We start from the raw sequence: 23127 nt of genomic DNA, 5'->3' as shown, positions 1-23127 counted from the left end.
ACGTGAGAGGCGCTTAGATTCTGTACACGAGCTTAAAAGAACTGAAAATTACATTTTGTTTTAAGACTCGGCTCTTTCTGGCATCAAACACCCAAAAGTTTACAGATATTTAATAACAATCATTTCAGAAGATCATTTAAACCTTTGAATTAATATTTCATACTTTTCAATCATGGAATAATTTTCTTTCTACTTTCTTTCGCTGTCAAACGAAACATAATTTAAAAGTGTTTGTAATCTGACTGTTAATGCAATTCGCATCATACGTCTGACATTATTTATGATCCTTATAAATTAATTGTGGAAGGTACATAAATTTGCTTGGACAAGATTATCACTTCATTCTAAATCTGAATTTTTATCTTGCAGTGTGTTGACGGTGAGGTGCAGCAGCACCAGTTTCAGATAAAACAAAATTTTAAAAAAGTGTTTTTTTCGCTAACATTTTGTATTTTAATTGGTGGGTGTGGAGGCGGGTACTCGACAAGACAGGTGTTGTACAAGCATTATCAAACCAGGGTTTTCGGTGGCAGTGTGCCTGACATTATTGCAGAACACATTTTAAAAACAAAGGAAACCAAATTAATCCCGCTCGAATCTTATGGAATGTGAATACGAGTCAATGTTCTACCGAAGCTATTTCTGCAATGAAATATATTATGAATATATTTAGCAATGAAGTAAACACAGGAAAGTGTTTTTCAATATTTTATTACAAAAGATTTAAAAGACTTAACAAAAACTGTACACAACAAGAAATACTGAGTGTAGGGATGTGCTAAGGAAAACGTGTGAGATGAGCAGTCAATGAATCGTCTCCCGGTTCACGATGTCAGTTCTTTTGGTACCTGTAACAGAAATAAAACTGCCATGAGTCGAGGTTGTAGATTCAAAAGGGTGTTTCTATAGGTACATCATATTACTCTTTCACCTCATATCTTAGAGACATTCGTACCCATCAGACCATCAAATTATGAAACAAAGATCAGTGTATATTATTGTGCTAAAGAATAAGGATTTGACGTTCTACCATCATATGACATGTAAGAACCATACAGCAGCATGAATATTTTTAGAGACAGTTAACAGTCACGTTTTGCTGATTATGTTCTACCAAAATGGTTTCGAGCGGGGTGACCATCTCTTGTGGCATGAAGTGCAACATTTACATGCACGGTTGCCACAAAACGTGCCGAAGCGGTCTGGAGTGCCAGTCTTCCGTCTTGATATATGCGTCCCGAAGGACCATTATTTAAGCAAATAATGTACCAGAAGTTGAAATGAACATCAAACAACAGCTACAACCGTTTTTTCCCGATTATTCTATGAAAATGAAACTCGCTTTGACGTACAAGTCTCTATGCTAGAGACGAGAACTAAATATTTCTGCTGGTAACAGTGGGACAGGAGGGGAAAGATTAGGATTTAGCGTCCAGTCGACGACGAAGTCATTAAAACCAGAACACAAACTCGGTTTGGCGGAGGATGTGGAAGACAATTGCTCATATTCTATCCAAAGGAACCATCATGGCATATACCATAATCGATTAAGGCAAATCACGGAACATAAATCAAGTGGGTCAGGAATTTGAACTGACGTTCTGACGAATGCGAGTCCACTGCACTATATCGCTGGGTCGAAACTGACACGAAAAAATAGAAATGAGATTTGAGCTACGCTATACGCCAAGAGTAGTTACTAAGGGCTGAATGGACAGAAGCATACACTATGTGTAATGAAAGTTACTACTTGCAACAGAGTTTCTATTATTCGATTTGTCGTAATTAAGACTGTCCAATTAGACAGAACTTCTGTTGGTATTAGTGACGTACACCAACAAAAAAAGAACCATGATGTTTTAGCCTTTGTTAATAGTAGTTTACAATAGATTGCCTCCTCTTTCTATCCCTTCACTCAACAATGACGTCATTTCTACGTCCACAAGCTGGAGAGTGCTCACTCTAGTGAGCCAAAAGTTTATCCATTATCTCCCGGGAGGGCTCTTAGAACTGCAAAAATTTCCAATGTGTGTGAGCTGCACGTTTTCTACTCACCAAGTAAATACGACTCGGTCGAAGCTTGTTTGGCTAATGGTTTATGAATGACTGGTTGTTGATTTTATTGTAGCACCTTACAGAGGTAACTGGAGGTAATTACGAATGCAGTATACAGAAAAACTTGTAGACCTGTTTGTACAGCATTTACAGAGTGTCGTGCCTAAGAGGCGTCAGGGGCATTTTCTCTGGTGTTTCGACAGATATTAGGAATGTCATTTTTAAAACTTATATCTGAAGTCAGCCCAGCAAACACTGCTCGACATGCTTTCACGTGGGGCCGTATGTCGACTGAAAGTGCAAATGAAATTAAATGGAGTTTTACGTGCCCATTCGCTAGAGCGGTCCCACATTAGACCAATGCGATATTTGTATTAAAAGGGACATTACAACATGAATAATAGTCAATACTCCAATTGCGACTGCGCAGCGTTGCTGAATGGCGGTATAGTCAGCACGGACCAGGGCGATTCTGTGTGAGTTAGTTATTCTTCATCTTTTAATGCCCCTGTTAATATTTTCTAACAAAAAGAACACTAATAGAGTTCTGTATCGAGCGGACACATAAAATTTCGCTTTAAAAATCATGCTCCGCCGTTCTGGCCACAGACGGCCCAGTCGTGCCCGACCGAGCGCTGTGCTATACATCAGACAGCCGCGACATTTGGATCCGGTATGGTGGTTCATGTGGTCAGCACACCGCTTTCCCGACCTTTGTCGGATCAGCAGATCTGGAGCAACTGCTACTCGGTCTAGCAGCTTTCCAATTGGCATCACGAGGCTCAGTGGACCACTTTCTAGCCCTCCCACCAAAGAAAAATCCCTGGGAGTCGATTCTAGGTTCTCTGCATGGCGACCCTTTACGCTGAGCAGCTTGTTTCGGCTTCTCCGTTTCGAGCTGTTTGTCGCGTTTTCAAATTTCATCGCTGTGAACTTCGGTCAGTTTCAGGTTACGGAGTGTGGCCAGTCACCTGACCGAACAGGCTGAACTACCGTGCAGGCCTCGGCTATGGAGCTGTACCTAGAAATACAGATGCTAAATAAAATAGTGTTTGTCACAGAGGACCTGCACTTGAAAGTAGAAATTATAAGAAAGGAATTTAGTAACTGCTGTGCTACGCATTCTTATTGAAAATTACTGTACAGAAACTTAGAACACGAATGATAAAGTAGTCAATGGCAAATTAATTATAAACAGAGTAAATAGCGTTTAGCAATTCATTTACGTAAGTCTACCGGCATTTAGTTCGGAGTAGGTATTAAAATCCATGGAGAAGAAATAAAAACTTTGAGGTTCGCCGATGACATTGTAATTCTGTCAGAGACAGCAAAGGACTTGGAAGAGCAGTTGAACGGAATGGACAGTGTCTTGAAAGGAGGGTATAAGATGAACATCAACAAAACCAAAACGAGGATAATGGAATGTAGTCGAATTAAGTCGGGTGATTCTCAGGGAATTAGATTAGGAAATGAGACACTTAAAGTAGTAAAGAAGTTTTGCTATTTGGGGAGCAAAATAACTGATGATGGTCGAAGTAGAGAGGATATAAAATGTAGACTGGCATTGGCAAGGAAAGCGTTTCTGAAGAAGGATAATTTGTTAACATCGAGTATAGATTCAAATGTCAGGAAATCGTTTCTGAAAGTATTTGTATGGAATTTGGCCATGTATGGAAGTGAAACGTGGACGATAAATAGTTTGGACAGAAAGAGAATAGAAGCTTTCGAAATGTGGTGCTACAGAAGAATGCTGAGATTAGATGGGTAGATCACGTAACTAATGAGGAGGTATTGAATAGCATTGGGGAGAAGAGGAGCTTGTGGTACAACTTGACTAGAAGAAGGGATCGGTTGGTAGGACATGTTCTGAGGCATCATTTAGTACTGGAGGGCAGGGTGGAGGGTAGAAATAGTAGAGGGAGACCAAGAGTTGAATACACTAAGCAGATTCAGAAGCATGTAGGTTGTAGTAGGTACTGGGAGACGAAGAAGCTTGCACAGGATAGAATAGCATGGAGAGCTGCATCAAACCAGACTCAGGACTGAAGACCACAACAACAACAACAACAACAACCGACATTTATCAACAATTGGTATGACTGTCGTAGTAGTTTCATTGAACCTGCATGAGAATGTGTGAACAAAAGGAACGTTCACAAACATCAGACATGGACTACTAAATAGACAGCGTAAGAAGCGTGTTGCTTACCTGGCCGTGTGTCTCTCACCACTTGCTGTGGCCGCCGGTCTTGATGTAGTGGTGTATGGTCTTGACGACGGGCACCTTGACGGGGTAGGGCTTGTGCACGGGCACGGGTACCGGCTTCTCCACGTGGATGGGCACCGGCTGCTCCACGGGAACAGGCACGATCTTCTCCACCGGGATGGGCACTGGCTTCTCCACCGGAACATGCACCGTACGCACCACCGGCACCTCGATGCGCTCCGGGACCTGCCGGTGGAACGTGTGGTTAGCCGTGGATCAAGAGACAACAGCAGTTCCACTAGCACGTATCCTTAATACGGATTTGCTTGAAAGAGAACACGATATCTAATAATAGGAAGAATACAGTTATGGTACGCAATCGCCAACACATCACTATAGATATAAGAGTTAACTTTGCTTCTTAGGAGCTTTGTACGGTGCATTGTCTCATATGATTGGAAAATTTGGACTGCGCCTCCACCATGTTGATGGACTCGATCCAGCGGAGTGCCTCGTGGGATGCTTGATGGTGCTTGTCAATGCCACCAGGGAAGCGTCTGATTGGACAGTCATTCACAATGCGGCTCATTTTTTAGTGTCACCACAGTCACACACACTGTCACTTGAAAAGCCCCGCCTGTACATGTTATGTTTGCACCTACCCTCTTCGGCCCGATATCTGTTAAACTGCACCCACACCTCCCTTGGTTGGTGGAAGCCTGGAACTGGAACTGTTTGACTGTCTACAAGTTCGTGGTTTCGGGTTCTTGTATCTTGCCACTCACGTTTCCACTCTGCATCCTGGTCGAATCCTGTGGATAGCATTTGGACTTCCATTTCATATGCTGGTCTTCTAGATTTGAGGCGTTTCCTGGGCAGTGAAAACAAACGCCTCAAATCGACAAGACCAGCATATGGGACTCCAAATGCTATCCACAGGATTAGACCAGGACGCACAGTGGAAACGTGACTGGCAAGCAAGGGCCTGGCTGAGTATTTATAAAGACATATTGGGCGCGGACAAACAATTCGACCGAAAGAGTGGACTCCGGACCTCATCGCACAAGTGATACGTATATCAGACGGAGCTACAGAGCTACTAGCTACTTAATTTGATAGTTGGTAGTGTAAATGGACAATTCGCATCCCTGTCTCCTCGCATAAAGTGGTTTAGAGCTTGCGTACCACACCAGAACCTTATAATCCTCTCCATATTTCTCCATCTCTCTCTCTCTCTCTCTCTCTCTCTCTCTCTGTCTCTGTGTTTCTCCGCTATAGTGTTACAATGTTAAAAATACATTGTCCCAATAATTAATAATATTAGTAATATGAAGTGTGTTAATCTTGAAACTGTTGCTTTTCTTTGAGAAACTATGCAGAAAGTTTGTAATATCCTTTGTGCATGTCGCCTGAAGAACATTACTGAATGTAGTCTATGGTTCACGGATGAGTTTTTCCACTATTTTCTTATGTAATCTAATAATATACCGTCATCAGTTAAACAAACAGACAGTAATTACGCAGAAATACAGAGGTCCGCATAGCACAGACTAATGTGGAGAGTTGGGTTCAAACCAGTCTTCGCACTGAAGACAACAATAAAAACAAAGTGCCAACCATTCATCTATGTGTCTAATTGTTAAAAAATTTTAGTTACTCATATGTGACTACCGTCCATAACAAAACGTTTCACCTTCTTGGCGGCATACTCTAACGTATAAATCAACTAAGAGTCTAAGTAACAATTTTTCTTTCTTCTTTTGTTTTTACTTTTGGCAAATTGGTTAGAACTTGAAACGTTGGCAGTGTCTTTCCAGTCTAGTAAATCTGTTGATTTAGTTATTCCCCTTAACAACATAGATAAGTAGTTGGACACTTTCCTAAACATTACAGAGCTGAGTGATTGTTGCTTCATTACTTTTCAGCTATGATTCGTCTATGTGATAAAAATTGTGTCTAGTAGTTGTGAAAGTTAATAGGTCGAATTAGTACCTATTATTGGACGGCTATAATTAAGCATGTATGAATAGCTGATTTATTTATGGGAACTCCAAAATGTAAGGAAATTTAGCACAACTCGTAATCTGGTAAATACATTTTGTTATTGTTGCTGAAATCATAACTCAACTAAAGATTAACATTCTTGTCGAGAAACACTTTACTGCATGCAGCCACACCTAGTCATGTGCTTCTCAGAACTAAATGCTATAAAATATATGTTTATTTAAGGAGCCTAAGACTTTTATGTTAACCTAGTTATATGTTTTAGTAATTCTGAAATAATATCGTCTTTCGTCAGGAGAACACGAGTGAAAAATACCAAAATAGTGCAAGAAATAAACTGACTGTGCTGTGCCAAGAATACCTACTTATGTACAGATGAGATCTGTACTATTTCAGTGCAGAAACATGTCCTTCTTGTGGAGTAGTTCCTACTGGTAAAGATAAATAATGATAGAAATCATTTTCACAATTTACAATCATCTCACGTCTCTGGGAGGATTTCTGTGAAAGAGGCATGATTTTACTGATAATATATTTATTGTTTTTGTCCTGTTAGTAACTATAGTTATGCTATTGTGGGGATACAATCTGTAGAAATACTTCAGCGAAGCTTGATACAGAACTGACGGCTAATTAACCTTTTAGTACGGTTGCCAGTACACTTATATCTCTTGCTAGAAAAGTAGACTAATGTTTGCACGAATGTCCAGAAATACAAACATACCATCAGTTGTAATGCAGCAAGGCTCTTCATCGCTATTGTGGACCGAGAGGATTTATGTTTTTGCAAGCAAGGGGCACAAGATTTTAGAACAGATTCCGCATGATGAGTATTTTAAGGAAGAAATGGAAGATTACACGTTACATCATAGTCTGGATGACTATAGAAAGATGACGCAAATGTGCACTCCTTCTAGTGATTTGAAAGAAGCTTTCAAAAGAGTGAGTTGACATGGAGTTAACAAATCTTACCCTCTGTAAGGCAGATTCTGAAATTCCACCCTAAACTTGATTGTACTTTCCAGGTCCTGTAGATAGATGCTCCCTCATTAATTGCTACTAATATGCACATTTCAGTTGGTCGAGCTTACAAATTTCTATAATGCGAGTAAATAATTTTATGCCTTTATGTTTGTCATCCGAATATCTATAAATATTTTCTAAGTATAATTATCCACATGATAAACAGCACTGAAGTAGCAAGTGAAAAAGAATGGCTGCCTTTATTAAAAATTCTTGTCTCTTATAACCTTTAACCGAGTGTTCTCCAGTATCTAGCCTATTAGCATGATAAATACAGTTCTCTGAGCCCGACACGTATGCAAGGTGTTGGATCGGAAGACTCAGTTTTCTGGTTTATTTTTTAGGATTGGGAAATATCAGAAGAATCGTGTACATGACACCAGTTCCTTCTCGGCAAGATACTTGCTGGGTTGAATGTGGCTCATGCGAGGCCTGGAGTACTTGACAGAGCCCCAATTTTGTATGAAAACATTCTGCCTGTATTGAACGTGTGGTCGCTATTTTCACTACCTCCTGTAATATGAAACATTATTGAATACACAGTACATTATCTTCGCTGAACGTAAGGAGCATATGCACTGCCCTTGTCTTTCCTGATAGTCTGTTTTAAAGATTTCACTGACTTGGATCATTCAGGACCATATTTTCCCATTCTAAATTTGTTGTATATCCACTGAGTATTTGCTGTTCCAAATCGTGCGCAGCCTTTTGAGTCGCCCTATGTAGGGGTCAGAAGTTAGTGACTTTAAAAAATAGAGAGAAAATCATCAGCTGCTGACAATGAAAATTTATTAGACTAAATTAGAAATTAAAAGCCTGAAAAATCATTAGAAAGTAATTGAACATAAAGGAAGCTACTGAAAGCAAGAGGGTACCGTCATATACAAAGGAAAGATTGGAGGTAAAGGCACGAGAGAAGGAGTTCTCACATTGCAGTAGATAATGGAAGCAAGACTGAAGAATAATGAAGATACACTCATAGGATTTGTCGATGTTGAAAAGGGGTACGACATTGTAACATGGTGCAAGACATTCGAAATTCTGAGATAAACAGCGGTAAGCTACAGGGACAGGCGTGTTATATACGATATATACAGGAGCGGAGATGGAGCAATAAGACCGGAAGACCAAGAACGAAGTGCTGCGACAAGCTATACTGTTCAATCTGTACATCGAGGAAGCAACGATGGAAAGAAGAGGAAGTTCTAAAAGTAGAATTGAAATTCAAGGTGAAAGGATAGCAATGACAACGTTCACTGATGGCATGAATATCTTCAGTGAAAGTGATGACTGGCAAAAAGTGCATCCCTAGCCAAGAGAAGTCTACTGGTATCAAATATAGGCCTTAATTTCAGGAAGAAATTCCTGAGAATGTACGTTTGGAGCTCCACATTGTATGGGAGTGAAGCGGAACAGAAGAGAATCGACACGTTTGAGATGTGGTGCTACAGTAGAATGTTGAAAATTAGATGGACTGATTAGGTATAGAAGAATAGATTCTCAGCAGAATCGGCCAGGAATGGAATGTACGGAAAACGCTGACAGGAAGAAGGGTGAGGACGACTGATCTGCTGAAACATCAGGGAATAACTTCCAAGGTACTAGATGGAGTTCCAAGGTGGAATAGGAAACGAGGTCGACCGCCTCGAAGAAGTTAAGCAAGTTGTGGGCTTGAGAAGTTCTCAAGACATGGACTGGAAATTCAGACATCGATTGGGAACTACGGAATGAATACGTCAATTATACGTTGAACTTTCTTGAAGTGCCTTGTAGCTGCTTTTTTAAGGAAAGAGTACGATTAGTAACCACTCATAGTAAGAGCCGCACCCTTGGTGTGCTAATTGGCAAAGTGACTCGGCAGAGTAGGAACCACTGGAGGGCCGCCAGTGGTCGGGACTTACCGAGATGTGGACTGGGACGGGCTGCGGCACGGCGACGGGCACCTGGTGAGGCACGGGGACCGGCACCGGGTGCGGCACGGCGATCTTGACGATCTTGACGTGCTCGTCGTAGCCGCCGTAGTCTTCCCCGTGGTCCTCCACGTGGACGCCAGGCAGCGGCGAGGCGAGGGTCGCGCTCAGCAGCGTGCAGCCCAGCACCAGCAGGTAGGTCTGCAACAGGCCAACAACCCGGTCTGAGGTCTGAACACGGCGGGTGGTGTACACCACAGATCAGGAATGAGGTCCTTGTACTCGCTTTAAACTCGCCAACGGGTCCTATCACACGTGACGTGAATGACGTTTTGGCTTTTACATCACTCTATTGGTGACAGAAGTATTCTTCAGAAGCACCTGTTTAGTACTTTAAATCGAATAAGGGACTCATAAATAACGTTTTGTTATATCCTATTTAGTTTTGCAAGCGATTGGTCATCAGTCTTCTGAAGACTGATGCAGAGTGCCACAGCTTCTCCGGTGCCGACCTCATCACCTCAGAGTAGCACTCAGCACAAACGTTTGTTGGGGATGGTCCAACCTGTCTTCTCCTCTAGTAACAATTATGCTATTTAGTGATGTCCTGTCTTCATGTTTCTTCCTTTAGTGATGTTTCTACACATTATTTTCGCCATAGATTCTCCAAGGAACTTCCTCCTATCATTAAATTTTCATAATTCACCCTCCAATATTTTCTGTTTTTCCCCTTTCGCTAGTAGAACTAAAATGAGAACTGAATAGGAAACTTCCTTCACCAGAAGCAAAGGACATTTTTAAAAGCAAAAAATCATATACAACCAAACATACGTATTATTCGGCGAAGCTGAAAAAGAACGTAATGAATCGGAACGACCATTATCGTTAAGCTGGTGAAACTAGATAAATGGGACACAATGTAAGGAAAGAAAAATTAAGATCATTCTGGGATAATGCTGCTGAAGGGAAGGAAACTTAACCTTGAACGTTCTGTCAATGAGAGTGTCATTAGATATAGACTACAACCTCAGATTTGCTAAGAACAGGGGAGAAAACTGATTGTTTATTTACGGAGTAATTCCCAGAAGAAAGACAACAACATGCGACGTGTTAGGGGTATAAGTGATTATATTTCTACTGATGACTGAGGACAGTGTACTGAACTACATTTCATCAGTATTTACTCGATTGTCAGACTAATAGTTACAGCTATTACGAGCAATATGTTCTTAGGTTGGTTAGTTCCTCGGATTATACGTGACACAAGCAAGCCATTTATCTTAGTTTTCCCCTAGGCAACAGGTCAGATATTGAACTCTGGACATGAGGATGCATAGCGGGTCGTCTATACTGATAGCCACTGTCCACTACGCAGTGCAGTAATAACAGTGCAGAATAAACCAGATAGTAAATTACGTCACGTGTTTGTGGGGAGACTGGTAAACACAAAGAAAAAACAACTAACACAACGAAGTGGGTGCGTATTAAGATATCAGTGATAAAAATTTGTGTACCTGTATCCCTCACATCTTGTACGTAAAATGGCTGAATAGGTACACTTTTACAGCGATGGGTGCAAGTGAGAAACGATGAACTGATTTAAAATTCAAACTGCTGAAGGGATTTTGTAGGATTTCTGATATTAGTCAGTACGCAGCAGACTCTCTGTAGAAAAAGATCTTTACTATTAATGTTAAGACTTAAGACTGTATGAAAAGATGGGATCTATACATTCTGCCAACAGAAACGATCTTTTATTAATTTCAGAGAGGAATGAGAAGAAGAAAATCCCCAACTTCCAAACATAAAAGTCTGGGGAAGCAGTCAGTTCCGGCTCCTGCAGTCGACGTGGGCAAGCAGCGTATACTCCGCGCAGTGCGTAGCGGGTAAAGCCAGCTTACGCGGAAGATAACAAGCAGTAGACCAGTGGGCGATAAATAAAGTCCTCCACGCAAGCGGATGAACTCTCATAATGGCCCCTCAGAGGCAATAATGCGATAAGGGCATCCTTTCTTCATATTACAGGCCCTGTTTTATAGCGTTATCAGGAAATGGCTGCGGAACAGCACCTTGAACGCTGCTCATGTCTCAAACAATCTAAAACCAGTGGAAGAAGGATAGCGCGGGTCACACTGCGGGCAATAAATCCGCCGGCAGCTGCACGGGAGCGCATCATGGCAATGGAATTAGTGCTCGCGCGATTCCTGAGGCGAACGAATCTCCGTGGCCAGGCTGCAGCAAGTGGTTGCGTAGAGATTTACGGCGACGCCCGCGGCCGCCTCCGATAGCGCGCAATATTTCTCGAAGGATTTACGAGTGCGGTGGCCGAGCGGACGCGCCAGCTATCCGGAAAACACGGTGACTGGTCGTGTTTCGACACTGCAGTCGCTGGGGTGCCTTAGCAGCTTCCTCGGAGTTCTTTACTACGCCTAGTCAACAAACTTACTAGTCCCATTGTCACTCTGTTGCAGCAGAGCAAGATAATAACAGGTGGTTGGTTTCGATTCAAATACAGATAAAATTGAAAACAGGTACTTTTACTGACTGTCGTCATCGGATGGATTTATTTAAAATAACAAGGCAACCAGTATGCAAGATGTCCAAGAAGTTTCTTGTCAGTATCGGGTTGCTTATTATTTCATTATTTATATCCCAGAAATGTTGTGCTAGCTTCGAGGAATTTGCATTTCATCTGGAAACGTCATCCCAACGGCGCTACAGGGTATTGGAGATATAGGTGCTAGCGCCTGGCACCAGGCTACCCCTTAGACAGCAAACGTGACTTTGAACACTGACAGACTGTAGGCGGAACGTCTCGCGATGTTGTTATTCAGTGATTGCGACTGATTACCACCATCGTCAGTGGAGAACATGGAGGTAGCTGCTGTGAAGACAGGCCTTATCTCCTAAGAATGCGCTCGGATGATGATTGTTTCGCACGCTGGATACCATCTCCAGTTCATTTCTCTCCGAAAAACACTGAAGATTTTATTGGGTTCAAGGAAACTGTAATCCACTGAGGCAACAGATCATAGCATTCATTGGAGACAACGCCTATCTAAGCAACAGCTAGCCCCATATCCTCCACTAGCAATCGTGGTAATCAGTCACGGCCACGCCGGCCGAAGTGGCCGTGCGGTTAAAGGCGCTGCAGTCTGGACCCGCAAGACCGCTACGGTCGCAGGTTCGAATCCTGCCTCGGGCATGGATGTTTGTGATGTCCTTAGGTTAGTTAGGTTTAACTAGTTCTAAGTTCTAAGGGACTAATGACCTCAGCAGTTGAGTCCCATAGTGCTCAGAGCCATTTGAACCATTTTTGAGTCACGGCCACTGAATAACAAACAATATTGCGAGATGTTTCGCTTACAATACGTCAGCGTACGAAGTCAAGTCTTTGGACTCTTAAAATTATTCAGGACTCACAACAAAAAAGATGTGTTCAGTAAAAACTAAATTAAGGACCACATTGGTCAAGGCAGACAAGCAGCCAAATTGAGTTTTCTGGAGCACACATATTAGGTCAGAAACGAAAATTATGGTATTCAAAACAATTGTGGAAAAGACAGCAACGTATTGAGCAGGAACGTGGCAAATTATTATAAACATAAGTTGAACTTATTGTCACCGGAGATGAGATCTTGGAGATGTCGCTGAAAGCTGACACTACGGGATAAAATGAAAAATGAAGATATAGTAAGAGTATGAACCGGGCAAGTACTGTAATGGATACAATCTAAGCGAAACGAAAGAGACGGTATGGGCCTGTATGTCGTGTGGATGAGGGCACAAAGCCTAAGATGATGATTCCAGATGATAGAAGAAGAAGAGGACCCCGATCATGGGAAGAGGAAGAATAGCTTTGTTAATGAGGATTCTGCAGGTGGAAGATTACTAAAATGTAGACTTTCACGGCCGGAAATATCATGTCCATTATAATTATCCGGCCTGTTATGCCGTGGTCTGTTGATGAATTCTGTGTCGATTCCCAACGTTTCGTCTCCGACTGCGGGAGACATCTTCAAGGGGGTCCGTAGCTCGATGGAAGGTCCAACACACCCACTGGCTCGCTACTGACTGACAGTCAGTAGCGAGCCAGTGGGTGTGTTGGACCTTCCATCGAGCTACGGACCCCTTTGAAGATGTCTCCCGCAGTCGGAGATGAAACGTTGGGAATCGACACAGAATTCATCAACCGACCACGACATAACAGCCCGGATAATTATAATGGACAGGTGGAAGATTGTGAAGCAAGGAGACTTTGAAAACCAGAACGCGAGAAGCAACTGCAGTGTACTGATAAGTCGCAAAAACAGCTATAGTTGCTAAACCTATATAATTTTCGCTGATTTTCTTAAATGTTTACACAAGCTACGTTCTGTTAATTTAAGTAAATTACAAGTTAATGCAGCATTTAACAGAATGCGTTTCAAGTTTTGATACCACTTCATCAAATGCATCGAGTCTCAATCTTCAATTTTGGTTCACATCAGAACATTGTCCTCCTGGCACAGAAACAATGTTTTTGACTATTTGACGCACAGTGAGTCAGATTGATCATTATGTGAATAATGTGGAACTTGAATGAAACGTAGTTCTATAAACAATGTTACTCACCTAGAACGTGCACCCTTTTCATTTCGTTAACGGTTCAAGGTAGCGAAATGAAGTTTTTAAACGATAGTGTTACAGTGCTTGACTGTGTTTTGTATGATGTGGGTATAGGGCCGTGTTAGATTCATGTAACTGAAACTACGTGTTGACTTCTAACGTATCAGAAGGAGCTCAGGAAAACTATTTAAAATATTTGAACATTGCGTTATTTATGTGAATAGCTTTTGTGAAAGCAAATAAACAGTCGGAAGGCTTGACAAAATGGCAGAGCTTCGCATTAAAGCCGAACATGGCAGTGTTTACACCGTTACATACGACTCCGGCTACCTTTGATTTCTATTTTAACACATCCCTCGAATATATTTGCGAAAAGCTTCAGTACCAAGATAAAAAGCGGTATATTACTGTACTAGTGTTTCCATGAGCTTCTCGATTCAAATTAATTAGGACATCGCACCTTAAAAATGGGCGTATTTTGAACTGGTAGTACGCGACGTTTGCAAATATTTTTACAGTAATTTACGGCGTCACTATCTCTTAATTATATATAAAATAGCAATATTACCGGTCCCGTCCGCAGCTCGTGGTCGTGCGGTAGCGTTCTCGCTTCCCACGTCCGGGTTCCCGGGTTCGAATCCCGGCGGGGTCAGGGATTTTCTCTGCCCCGTGATGACTGGGTGTTGTGTGATGTCCTTAGTTAGTTAGGTTTAAATAGTTCTACGTTCTAGGGGACTGATGACAATAGATGTTAAGTCCCATAGTGCTCAGAGCCATTTGAACCATTTGAACCGGTCCCGGCAAGAATTTGCTACCTTCTGATGTGATTAATGCACTACAATGCTTCTTGCATGTATATAGGTAGGTCCCAGAAGGGAATTATCACTGTGCAGTGAGCGTGCGCCGATATGAAACTTGCTAATGCCGGACTCTAGAGACATTTTCCTGTCTACCGACCGTAGAAAACTTGACCTCCAAAGGCAAAGCCTGCTTCAAGTCTCAGTCCAGCACACAGTTTTAATCTGCCAGGGAGTTTCATGTGCGTATGTGTAACGTAGCTGTACCAACCTTTATTGTGGATTAAATAAATCTGAAGACGGCAACTACATGTTGAAACCGTGCGTATTCTATGCATGCATCATTCTACTACATTAAAAAAAAAATTGTACATTGATACTACAGTGTACATTTGGTTTGTAAGCAAAAATTCTGTGCATTCGAAATGCCAATGAAAAAACTGCGTACTAATCTTTGTCGAAAGCCTCGTTTCCTTATCTTGAACTGTAACGAACTAAAAGTGGTGCAGGTTTAGGATGATTCACTATCCTAAAATTGATTTAAAGGTAAAAAAAGTATAGTGTTTGGTATAAGAGTGAAAAATATTAACCAAGGAACAAAATTATGTACCCCTCTGCGTCACTTTAAATTTACAAAAACCAGAAAACCATGTTTTGTTATCTTAGAATGTTTTCGATACAAAAAGTTTGCAAGTCTAACAGATCACCTTGTATAAAGAAAGATCATTTTAACACGTTTCGGTGTGTATGTGTGTGTGGCACCACTGGAGAACGCAGCGGCTGAAAGTGTAGTCTGAGAGCGAGTGTGGTTGTACTGCTGGTGTGTCGCTGGCCTCACCTGTGGCTCCATGGCGTGGCGTCGGAAGCTGCTGGTTGGCGTGCAGGTGGCGGAGAGCGGAGCGACTGTCGTCTGGTGACTGGAGCCCGTTGCCAGCCCTATATACCCGGCCAGACGGCCGTGCGCCGCCAGCTTTCTCCGCCCCGCTCCGCACCTTCACCGTGTCCGCCAGCGCCCGTCACACCGGCCGACGCGCCCACGGCGTCAATGGCCTGGCGTACTCACGTCAGCGAGTCGCAGGTAGTCCTCCGTAACACGTCCGAAAACGTTCCACATATCTGGACCAGTTCAGTTACCACAGTTTTTCTACATCCTGACACCATTTCACAAAGCGATACTGACAATCGTCGAGAGGCTGCAGACAGTGTACTGAGGAATAAGCTGAGGATAGGGAACTGTATCATCTAACGTGACCATCATCCAACGACCCTACAGATCAGGGAAACAGGTATATTAAACCCTAATCGGCTCCTTCTCCTCCCGCTACAGTGCATCAAAGTCATAGGTGCCAGCGCCTGCCAGAAGGCAACCGCTTCAGCAGCAAACATGACATCGCATTCTGATGAACCACAGGCAGTACGTCTCGCAACAGACCCATGTGGTTTGTCGTCAGCGATCGCGACTGATTACCGCAAACTCCTGAGGAGTAGATAGCGATAGCTGCTGTATGGCGGTAATTTCGATGCCATCGTTATATTTCTATTAAATCCTGTGTACCGAGAAACAATGAATATTTTAGATGATTCCAGGAGAAAAAAAATGCTATTGGAAACTGGTGTCCGAAACTGTCAGAGATCAAGGCAATAGAGCATTCACTGGAGACAAGGCTTGTTCATACTGCAGCTGGCTGCATCCCTCACACTAGCGATCTTTAGCCATCACTGTATAACAACAGTCCATCGGTTACATTTGCTGCCGAAGCGATGACCTAGTGACACGCCGGCGCCTGTAACTCTGACGTTCTAGAGTGTCACTGGATAACGTTTCCAGACACATGTTGCTATGCTCAAGTTGTTTCTCAACACATCCTCTATAGCCCCTCAAAGTTTGTCGACTTCGTTTTGCAACAACTTTTAGGAATGTCATGACTTTTAGTTTCGTCTTCAGTTGTTGGTAATTTGCTACGCTCATGTATATTTCAATATGATAGTACAGAATCACTGCTTTGTGTTTTGTGTCAATAAATCTGTGTATTAATATACTGGCTGTCTCGAAGAATTACGATTAAGGTGGTCGCTAACCGAATAAAACATTATGTGGTCAATGAAAGATGATTTTTTGTAAAATCTTTACTATCCCAAATCGAAAACAGGAAGTTTGACAACTAATTTCAACTCTCATCGGTAATCTTAAGATCAGATTCACTGCATGTGTGCCGGCCGGGGTGGCTGAGCGGTTCTAGGCGCTACAGTCTGGAACCGCGCTATCGCTACAGTCGCAGGTTCGAATCCTGCCTCGGCCATGGATGTGTATGATGTTCTTAGGTTAGTTAGGTTTAAGTAGTTCATACTTCTAGGGGACTGATGACCTCAGAAGTTAAGTCCCATAGTGCTCAGAGCCATTTGAACCATTTTTGAACTGCATGTGTAAGCGTTTCCAGCATTCTAAACAACGAACGAACGTTTCTTCACCAACCTGTAACGCCTAGATCAACATATCGAGACAGAAACGAGTGCTTTTGATTTCGGGGGGGGGGGGGGGGGCACTGGGTACCGATACGTTCCACCTGCCGACGAAGTCCTATGGAGAAAGGAAAAATATTCCGAACTACCTAAGCACCTGTAGATCCATTTTGAAGAAAAAACATGCATGCTGACAGCCACTCACAAATTCCTCGGCATGAAAACGAAGCTTGGGTAAAGATATTCAGAACGAATGGCTGGTTTACGTTCTGTTTTTCTGTTGAAAGGGAGTGCAGTTACATATGTGAACACGATGGCCAGGACCTTTGCTTACAATGATAAATCGATAAGATACGTCATTATATTGCATTGTCTAATAACACAATGCGGGACTCGGCCCAATAATACAGCAGTCCTTGACTGGATGAAATTTTAAAGATTTCTGAAACGCATGAAGATACTCAATGAACTGTGAAAACAATAAAGGGTGAAAATAGGGAAGATTCACATGAAATGCTCAAAAATGCCCAACCACTACAAGTACAAAATGACAGAATGTCATGGAAAGAAAGGTTTCCCAAGCAGGGATAATGTACGTCCTCTCAAAAATGTCGAATGAATCACATATAGCCCGCATCTCGTGGTCGTGCGGTAGCGTTCTCGCTTCCCACGCCCGGGTTCCCGGGTTCGATTCCCGGCGGGGTCAGGGATTTTCTCTGCCTCGTGATGGCTGGGTGTTGTGTGCTGTCTTTAGGTTAGTTAGGTTTAAGTAGTTCTAAGTTCTAGGGGACTGCTGACCATAGATGTTAAGTCCCATAGTGCTCAGAGCCATTTTTGAATCACATATGGAGTGAATGCAAATTAAGAAATGCAGTGTGAATGACGCGAGACAAATGCCGATATCAGTTGCAAACAGGCACTAAAATAAATCCACTGGTTAAACTTGAAAATTATTGCTGGACCAGGACGCGAGCCCGGATTTCCCACTTACCTCAAGTGGTCCTTTTAACAACTTTGGCTATCCCAGTACACCTCCCACCCAACTCAAATTCCCATATGTCGCACATAGTGCCACCCATACATTATCATCTTTGCTCGCAGACTCAAGTGGTTCCCGCAAGAGGTCGAATTAAGAGAGCATCCTCATTCTGGGTATCACCATTCGCCGCAAGGCGAATATATTTACATGTGTGCTGTCTGTTCCTCCGAAGATAAGCTGGAAATTGGGGTTCCAGTCCAGGTCCGGCACAAAATTTTCACTTGTCGCATTGAATTTATTTCAGTGCCCCATTTCAAGTGATATTGAAATTTCTCTTTTGTCAAGAACATATGACTGCAGGATAATGAAGGGGAAACTGTCCACATATCCCCCTTCTGCCTGGTTAGAAATAAAAAGCTTTCACTGACCAGAAGCATTAAAATTCAAACTCATGGACTACGAAAACAAATTTTGTAGCAAACGAAGTTGGATATGATGAAGAAACCACCAGCAATTGAATCATTAAAACTGAACGTGCAGTAAAAGTCTGATTACCACTGGAAAACAATGACTGCGTATTGAAATTCTTGCTCGACACTAGTGCATCCTCGTCAGTGATGAAACATGTACGCTTGCTAATTGTTAGCACCACCAGAGTACTTCAGATCCAATACTGAAAACAGTCAATTTAGCCCAGATTGACCGAAAAGAAAAAAGAGTGGCAGTGATAAAATGCAATGGAACAACGTTGCTTCCATTAATGGTTGTTAGGAATTAGTCACTCTGTTTTGAATTAATTCAAAGAATACCTTCAGTTCTAATACAGATGAAAATAAGTCACAGATTGAAAATTCTGTCGATCACACAATACTACGGGCCATTAAAGATGTGGAACCCGAAAATACAGCAAAAGACGTATTTACAATCATTGAGCCCATACAGAATAGTAGGAGATATCCTTGCTTAAATTGAGAGGTGGGATGCCTTTACGATGTACATAGTGACTTGCCCCCTCTCATACTTATATCTTACTTTGAGTAATTCTATTTAGGGACGTATAGCATAGTATTGTCATTACAAGGCTAGTATTTAGAACTCAGAAGTTACGAATATTTTCCTCTCTAACTGCATGCAGTGAAAAGTTGCTATTCCTTCACATGCGGACTTCCCACGCAGCGTTTCTCGTCACCCGGGTGGTCCGGTGACAGGCGGGTCTTCTGATCTTGAGAGGGTTAAGCCGACGGGTGTGAGGGAGTCGAGTGGATGCTGTCCAGACGCCGACATTGTCACAAGAGCGGGGCCGACATGCCCACAGGGGTTTGAAGGAGCGGCTGGGGTTATAGATTCCGTTACTTGGCAGAAACTTTGTGAAAACACTTTCTGACCGGTTTCCAGTGAGGCGTGGGAATGACTTGTGTTCTCAGGCAGTCTTGGCGGGAAAATTTCCCCATTTTCTGCAAAATAATGTGATTGGATTGCTCAGGGGTTGGGTCTGTGACCAAGCAAAATCGGGGCAGAAATTGGCACCAAGTATCTCCATTGGTGGAATAGTAGTGCTTCGGAAATAGAATTTTCCACCAGTTTTCGAGTTGCTGATTGGCACGTTTAACCACAGCCACTGTCGTGAGGGCGGGAATGTTCTGTGTTTGGCTTGTACAGGTGGTCTTGATAGGGTCGGCTCTCGCCTTTCAGTCGGAGTAGGTTACAAGACTGAGCTCTCACTGCTCTGGAGAGCCTGCCTTCCGTTGGCTGTCAGATAAACTTTCATTTAATTGTAACTGTTTGACGAAGTTGCTGAAGTTTCGACTTAAACGTAACTTTTCGAGTACAGTTGGTATTGAGCGTTCTGCGTACAAGCGGCCAATGTTGTCCATCTCGAGCAGTTTTGGCTAAAGTTGACTTTACCAGAGTTACTGTGTGACTTCACGTGTTGAAATCAATCACTGTACCGTCAGAGATTGTGTGGCGAGCCTTCTTCGTCTCCTTCAGAGAGGCATTTGTATTGCTAGGAAGTCTTTAGTCTGGAACAACCAGACCAGGATAATTTGTTTCAGGCTATACTTTCGACATTATCATCACCACGACGGGACGTCGTAGCAACCAGCCATACCCTCCGGTACGACAGATCGTGTCCTTGCAGTTATGAAGACAGCTTCGTAATGTATGTCCGGAGCACCGGCAGATTAGGGAATTTAGCTATGTGATAATCAGAGCTCAGCAGAGCGCGCCTGTTCCCATCTTTTCTAACGTGGTTCTGTCTTGGGTGTTCATTGTCTGAGTTCTCACTACTGTAGCAGCAATTAATGTTGGGTTGGCTGGGTATTTCTCTTAAGATTTGAGTTACAAGGAATTGACTCCACATACCACTTGGTCATAAACGTCATAAGCCAGTTTATGGACAACTTCACCTTCACAGCATTTATTTCAGTATCCAGTTTGACGTATTGTAAATGTTTCATGCGTTTTGTTTATTATTTTTAGTTTAGTCATAATAATCAAATGGTTATTTTGTACAGAACATTCATTACGTAGAACAGTAGAGCAACACTCTCATTTATCACAACGTTAATGAAACTTTCCTTTATCAAATTAATTTCAATCAAATTAAATTATTTCAGGTGCCAAATTCTTTTCTACTCCACTTTCAGGGTCGATTACAGTCAGTTCAAGTTTCTTCTTAACCATGTGTAACCGCAACAATCGGAGTTAGAAAATGGAGGGCTTGGAGCATCATTTCCATATGAAGATTCTAGAAGAATTTAGTGTTAAATACACTGCTAGCCCCGGCACCTCACAAAATGTACAGGTGATTTTGGGGCCGGCCGGGGTGGCCGAGCAGTTCTAGGCGCTACAGTCTGAAACAGCGCGACCGCTACGGTCGCAGGTTTGAATCCTGCCTCAGGCATGGATGTGTGTGATGTCCTTAGTTAGATTTCAGTAGGTCTAAGTTCTAGGGGACTGATGACCTCAGAACTTAAGTCCCATAGTGCTCAGAGCCATTTGAACCATTTTTGTGATTTGAGGTTATAAAGGATGCTAAATTTAGTACAAAGAGCTGGCAACTCGTACACCATGCTATGTACCAGGCGGTCGGAAGAGTAGCGACAATATGAGATCTTGGGTTATATTGCGGAAGATAAATGCTACAGTATAGGTTTAGTATAGATTTAAGTGTCAGGAAGTCGTTTCTGAAAGTATTTGTATGGAGTGTAGCCATGTATGGAAGTGAAACATGGACGATAAATAGTTTGGACAAGAAAAGAATAGAAGCTTTCCAAATGTGGTGCTACAGAAGAATGCTGAAGATTAGATGGGTAGATCACATAACTAATGAGGAGGTATTGTATAGAATTGGGGAGAAGAGGAGTTTGTGGCACAACTTGACAAGAAGAAGGAACATGTTCAGAGGCATCAAGGGATCACAAATTTAGCATTGGAGGGCAGCGTGGAGGGTAAAAATCGTAGAGGTGAATACACTAAGCAGATTCGGAAGGATGTAGGTTGCAGTAAGTACTGGGAGATGAAGAAGCTTGCACAGGATAGAGTAGCATGGAGAGCTGCATCAAACCAGTCTCAGGACTGTAGACCACAACAACAACAACAAAGGCTACAGACACACTGAAGATAGGGCACAGCCTGTGGCCTTCACATTTCGCAAATCTAGTGGCTGTGGTGCATATCACTACTTGTGCGATCCAAACGCGATAGTGTTATGCGCCCAGTGCCATTACACACCGCCTCTCCTCTTGCTGGGCTTCTCTGACGATTAGTGCTGTAAGCCGACGTGGATTAAGTAGGCTAATTGTTTACTAATTGGCTCTCTAATCTGATATGAATTAGACACTTTCCAAAATAAGGAATTTAATGATAACTAAATGATTAAATAACAACACTTAATTTTGTCTATTACTTTAAAGTGACTGAAGAATCGTCTGACAGGCACTATCAATTCTAAAGTAAAACTTTGCTCCATTCAGTTAAAGGATTGGAGTAAAATTCTAACAATCACGTATCAAAATGAAACAGTTACATTCGCAGAGCACTACGGTGATGTTCGTATATAAGACAGACAGCGCTAGAGAAGGCAATGCGTTGCATCTGTGGCCGGAGTTGAAAACATATTTTTCATCGAACCTGAAAACAAGTCCTCAGAGCGAAATTTGAAGTGGCTTAAAATCTGTAAAAATGATTTCACTCTACCCATGGGTCGTTTCGCTGTAATGGCTTGATCCCACCATGTAATTCTGTAGGTGGTGGTTGTAGCGGCTATATAACAGTTATTGGCAGTGCACCAACAACGCTAAGTTCGAGTCAGACAGAAATCTAAGTGCCTCGGCTTACCGACCAGGGATGAACCCTGTCGGCGATGAAGGCTGCTGACGGCGAAGGTCCCTGTGACGAAGACTCCCAGAGAAGAAGGTATGTTATGCCGGCTGATTTCTAAAAAGGAAGACTCTTATGTTTGCTTTTTGTCTTCTTTACTTTGACAAAGGCCTTGCCGCAGTGGTAACACCGGTTCCCGGTTCACTAGTAGTGATTTACTACCAGAAGGAGGTTCTTACTCATTGGTCTGAAGATTACCACAGTTGTTGTCGAAACTGGTTACCGGAATAAATAATTTGTGATCAAGACTGTTTTTGATAGTAAATATTTGTAATAACATTGATCACTGTATACTCCCACAATGTGTAGTAAAGTAATCCCTTCCTTTTGGTGTGGAAATCTCTGCTCTTGTATGCACCTAGCCAGGATAGCTGCATATGTTGCTAAAATGTGATCAAGACGTCGAACAACATCACAAGTATATCGAACACAGGCATTCATAGCCAGTCCCTGGCATCGTGATCTTTCCTGAGAAAGACTTTGCGTTATAACATTGCAGTAATCGATGGTTGAAAGTATGTGTTTGTGCAAGTTCGTTTTTCATTTCAAGAAGGAAGCGCTTTTTATATTTTTGTAAAGAATGGAGAGATGCTGGGCCTTGTCGCACGTTACAGTTATGTGTTAGTTCAATTTAGATTTTGATCTATTATTACGGCTAGACTTGTTTTCTGAAGGAGAGAAGTTCATATCTGTCTCATTTAG

At 42.4% G+C, this 23127-nt stretch overlaps 1 protein-coding gene across 1 annotated transcript; it reads right to left on the bottom strand.

Annotated features, from left to right (window-relative positions):
• Positions 1 to 694: 694 nt before the first annotated feature.
• On the bottom strand, positions 695 to 15502 carry LOC126455564 (uncharacterized). Its single transcript, XM_050091317.1, has 4 exons — positions 15442 to 15502; positions 9190 to 9399; positions 4265 to 4507; positions 695 to 848 (listed from the first exon to the last, which is right to left on the bottom strand). The coding sequence occupies exons 1-3, from the start codon at positions 15451 to 15453 to the stop codon at positions 4280 to 4282; spliced, it is 450 nt and encodes a 149-aa protein (XP_049947274.1). The 5' UTR covers positions 15454 to 15502; the 3' UTR covers positions 695 to 848; positions 4265 to 4279.
• Positions 15503 to 23127: the final 7625 nt, after the last annotated feature.

This window comes from Schistocerca serialis, chromosome 2 (assembly GCF_023864345.2).
Source record: "Schistocerca serialis cubense isolate TAMUIC-IGC-003099 chromosome 2, iqSchSeri2.2, whole genome shotgun sequence".
NCBI classification, from domain to species: domain Eukaryota; kingdom Metazoa; phylum Arthropoda; class Insecta; order Orthoptera; family Acrididae; genus Schistocerca; species Schistocerca serialis.
Note: the sequence above shows the minus strand (reverse complement) of the source record. Positions and strands in the feature narration are given on the sequence as shown.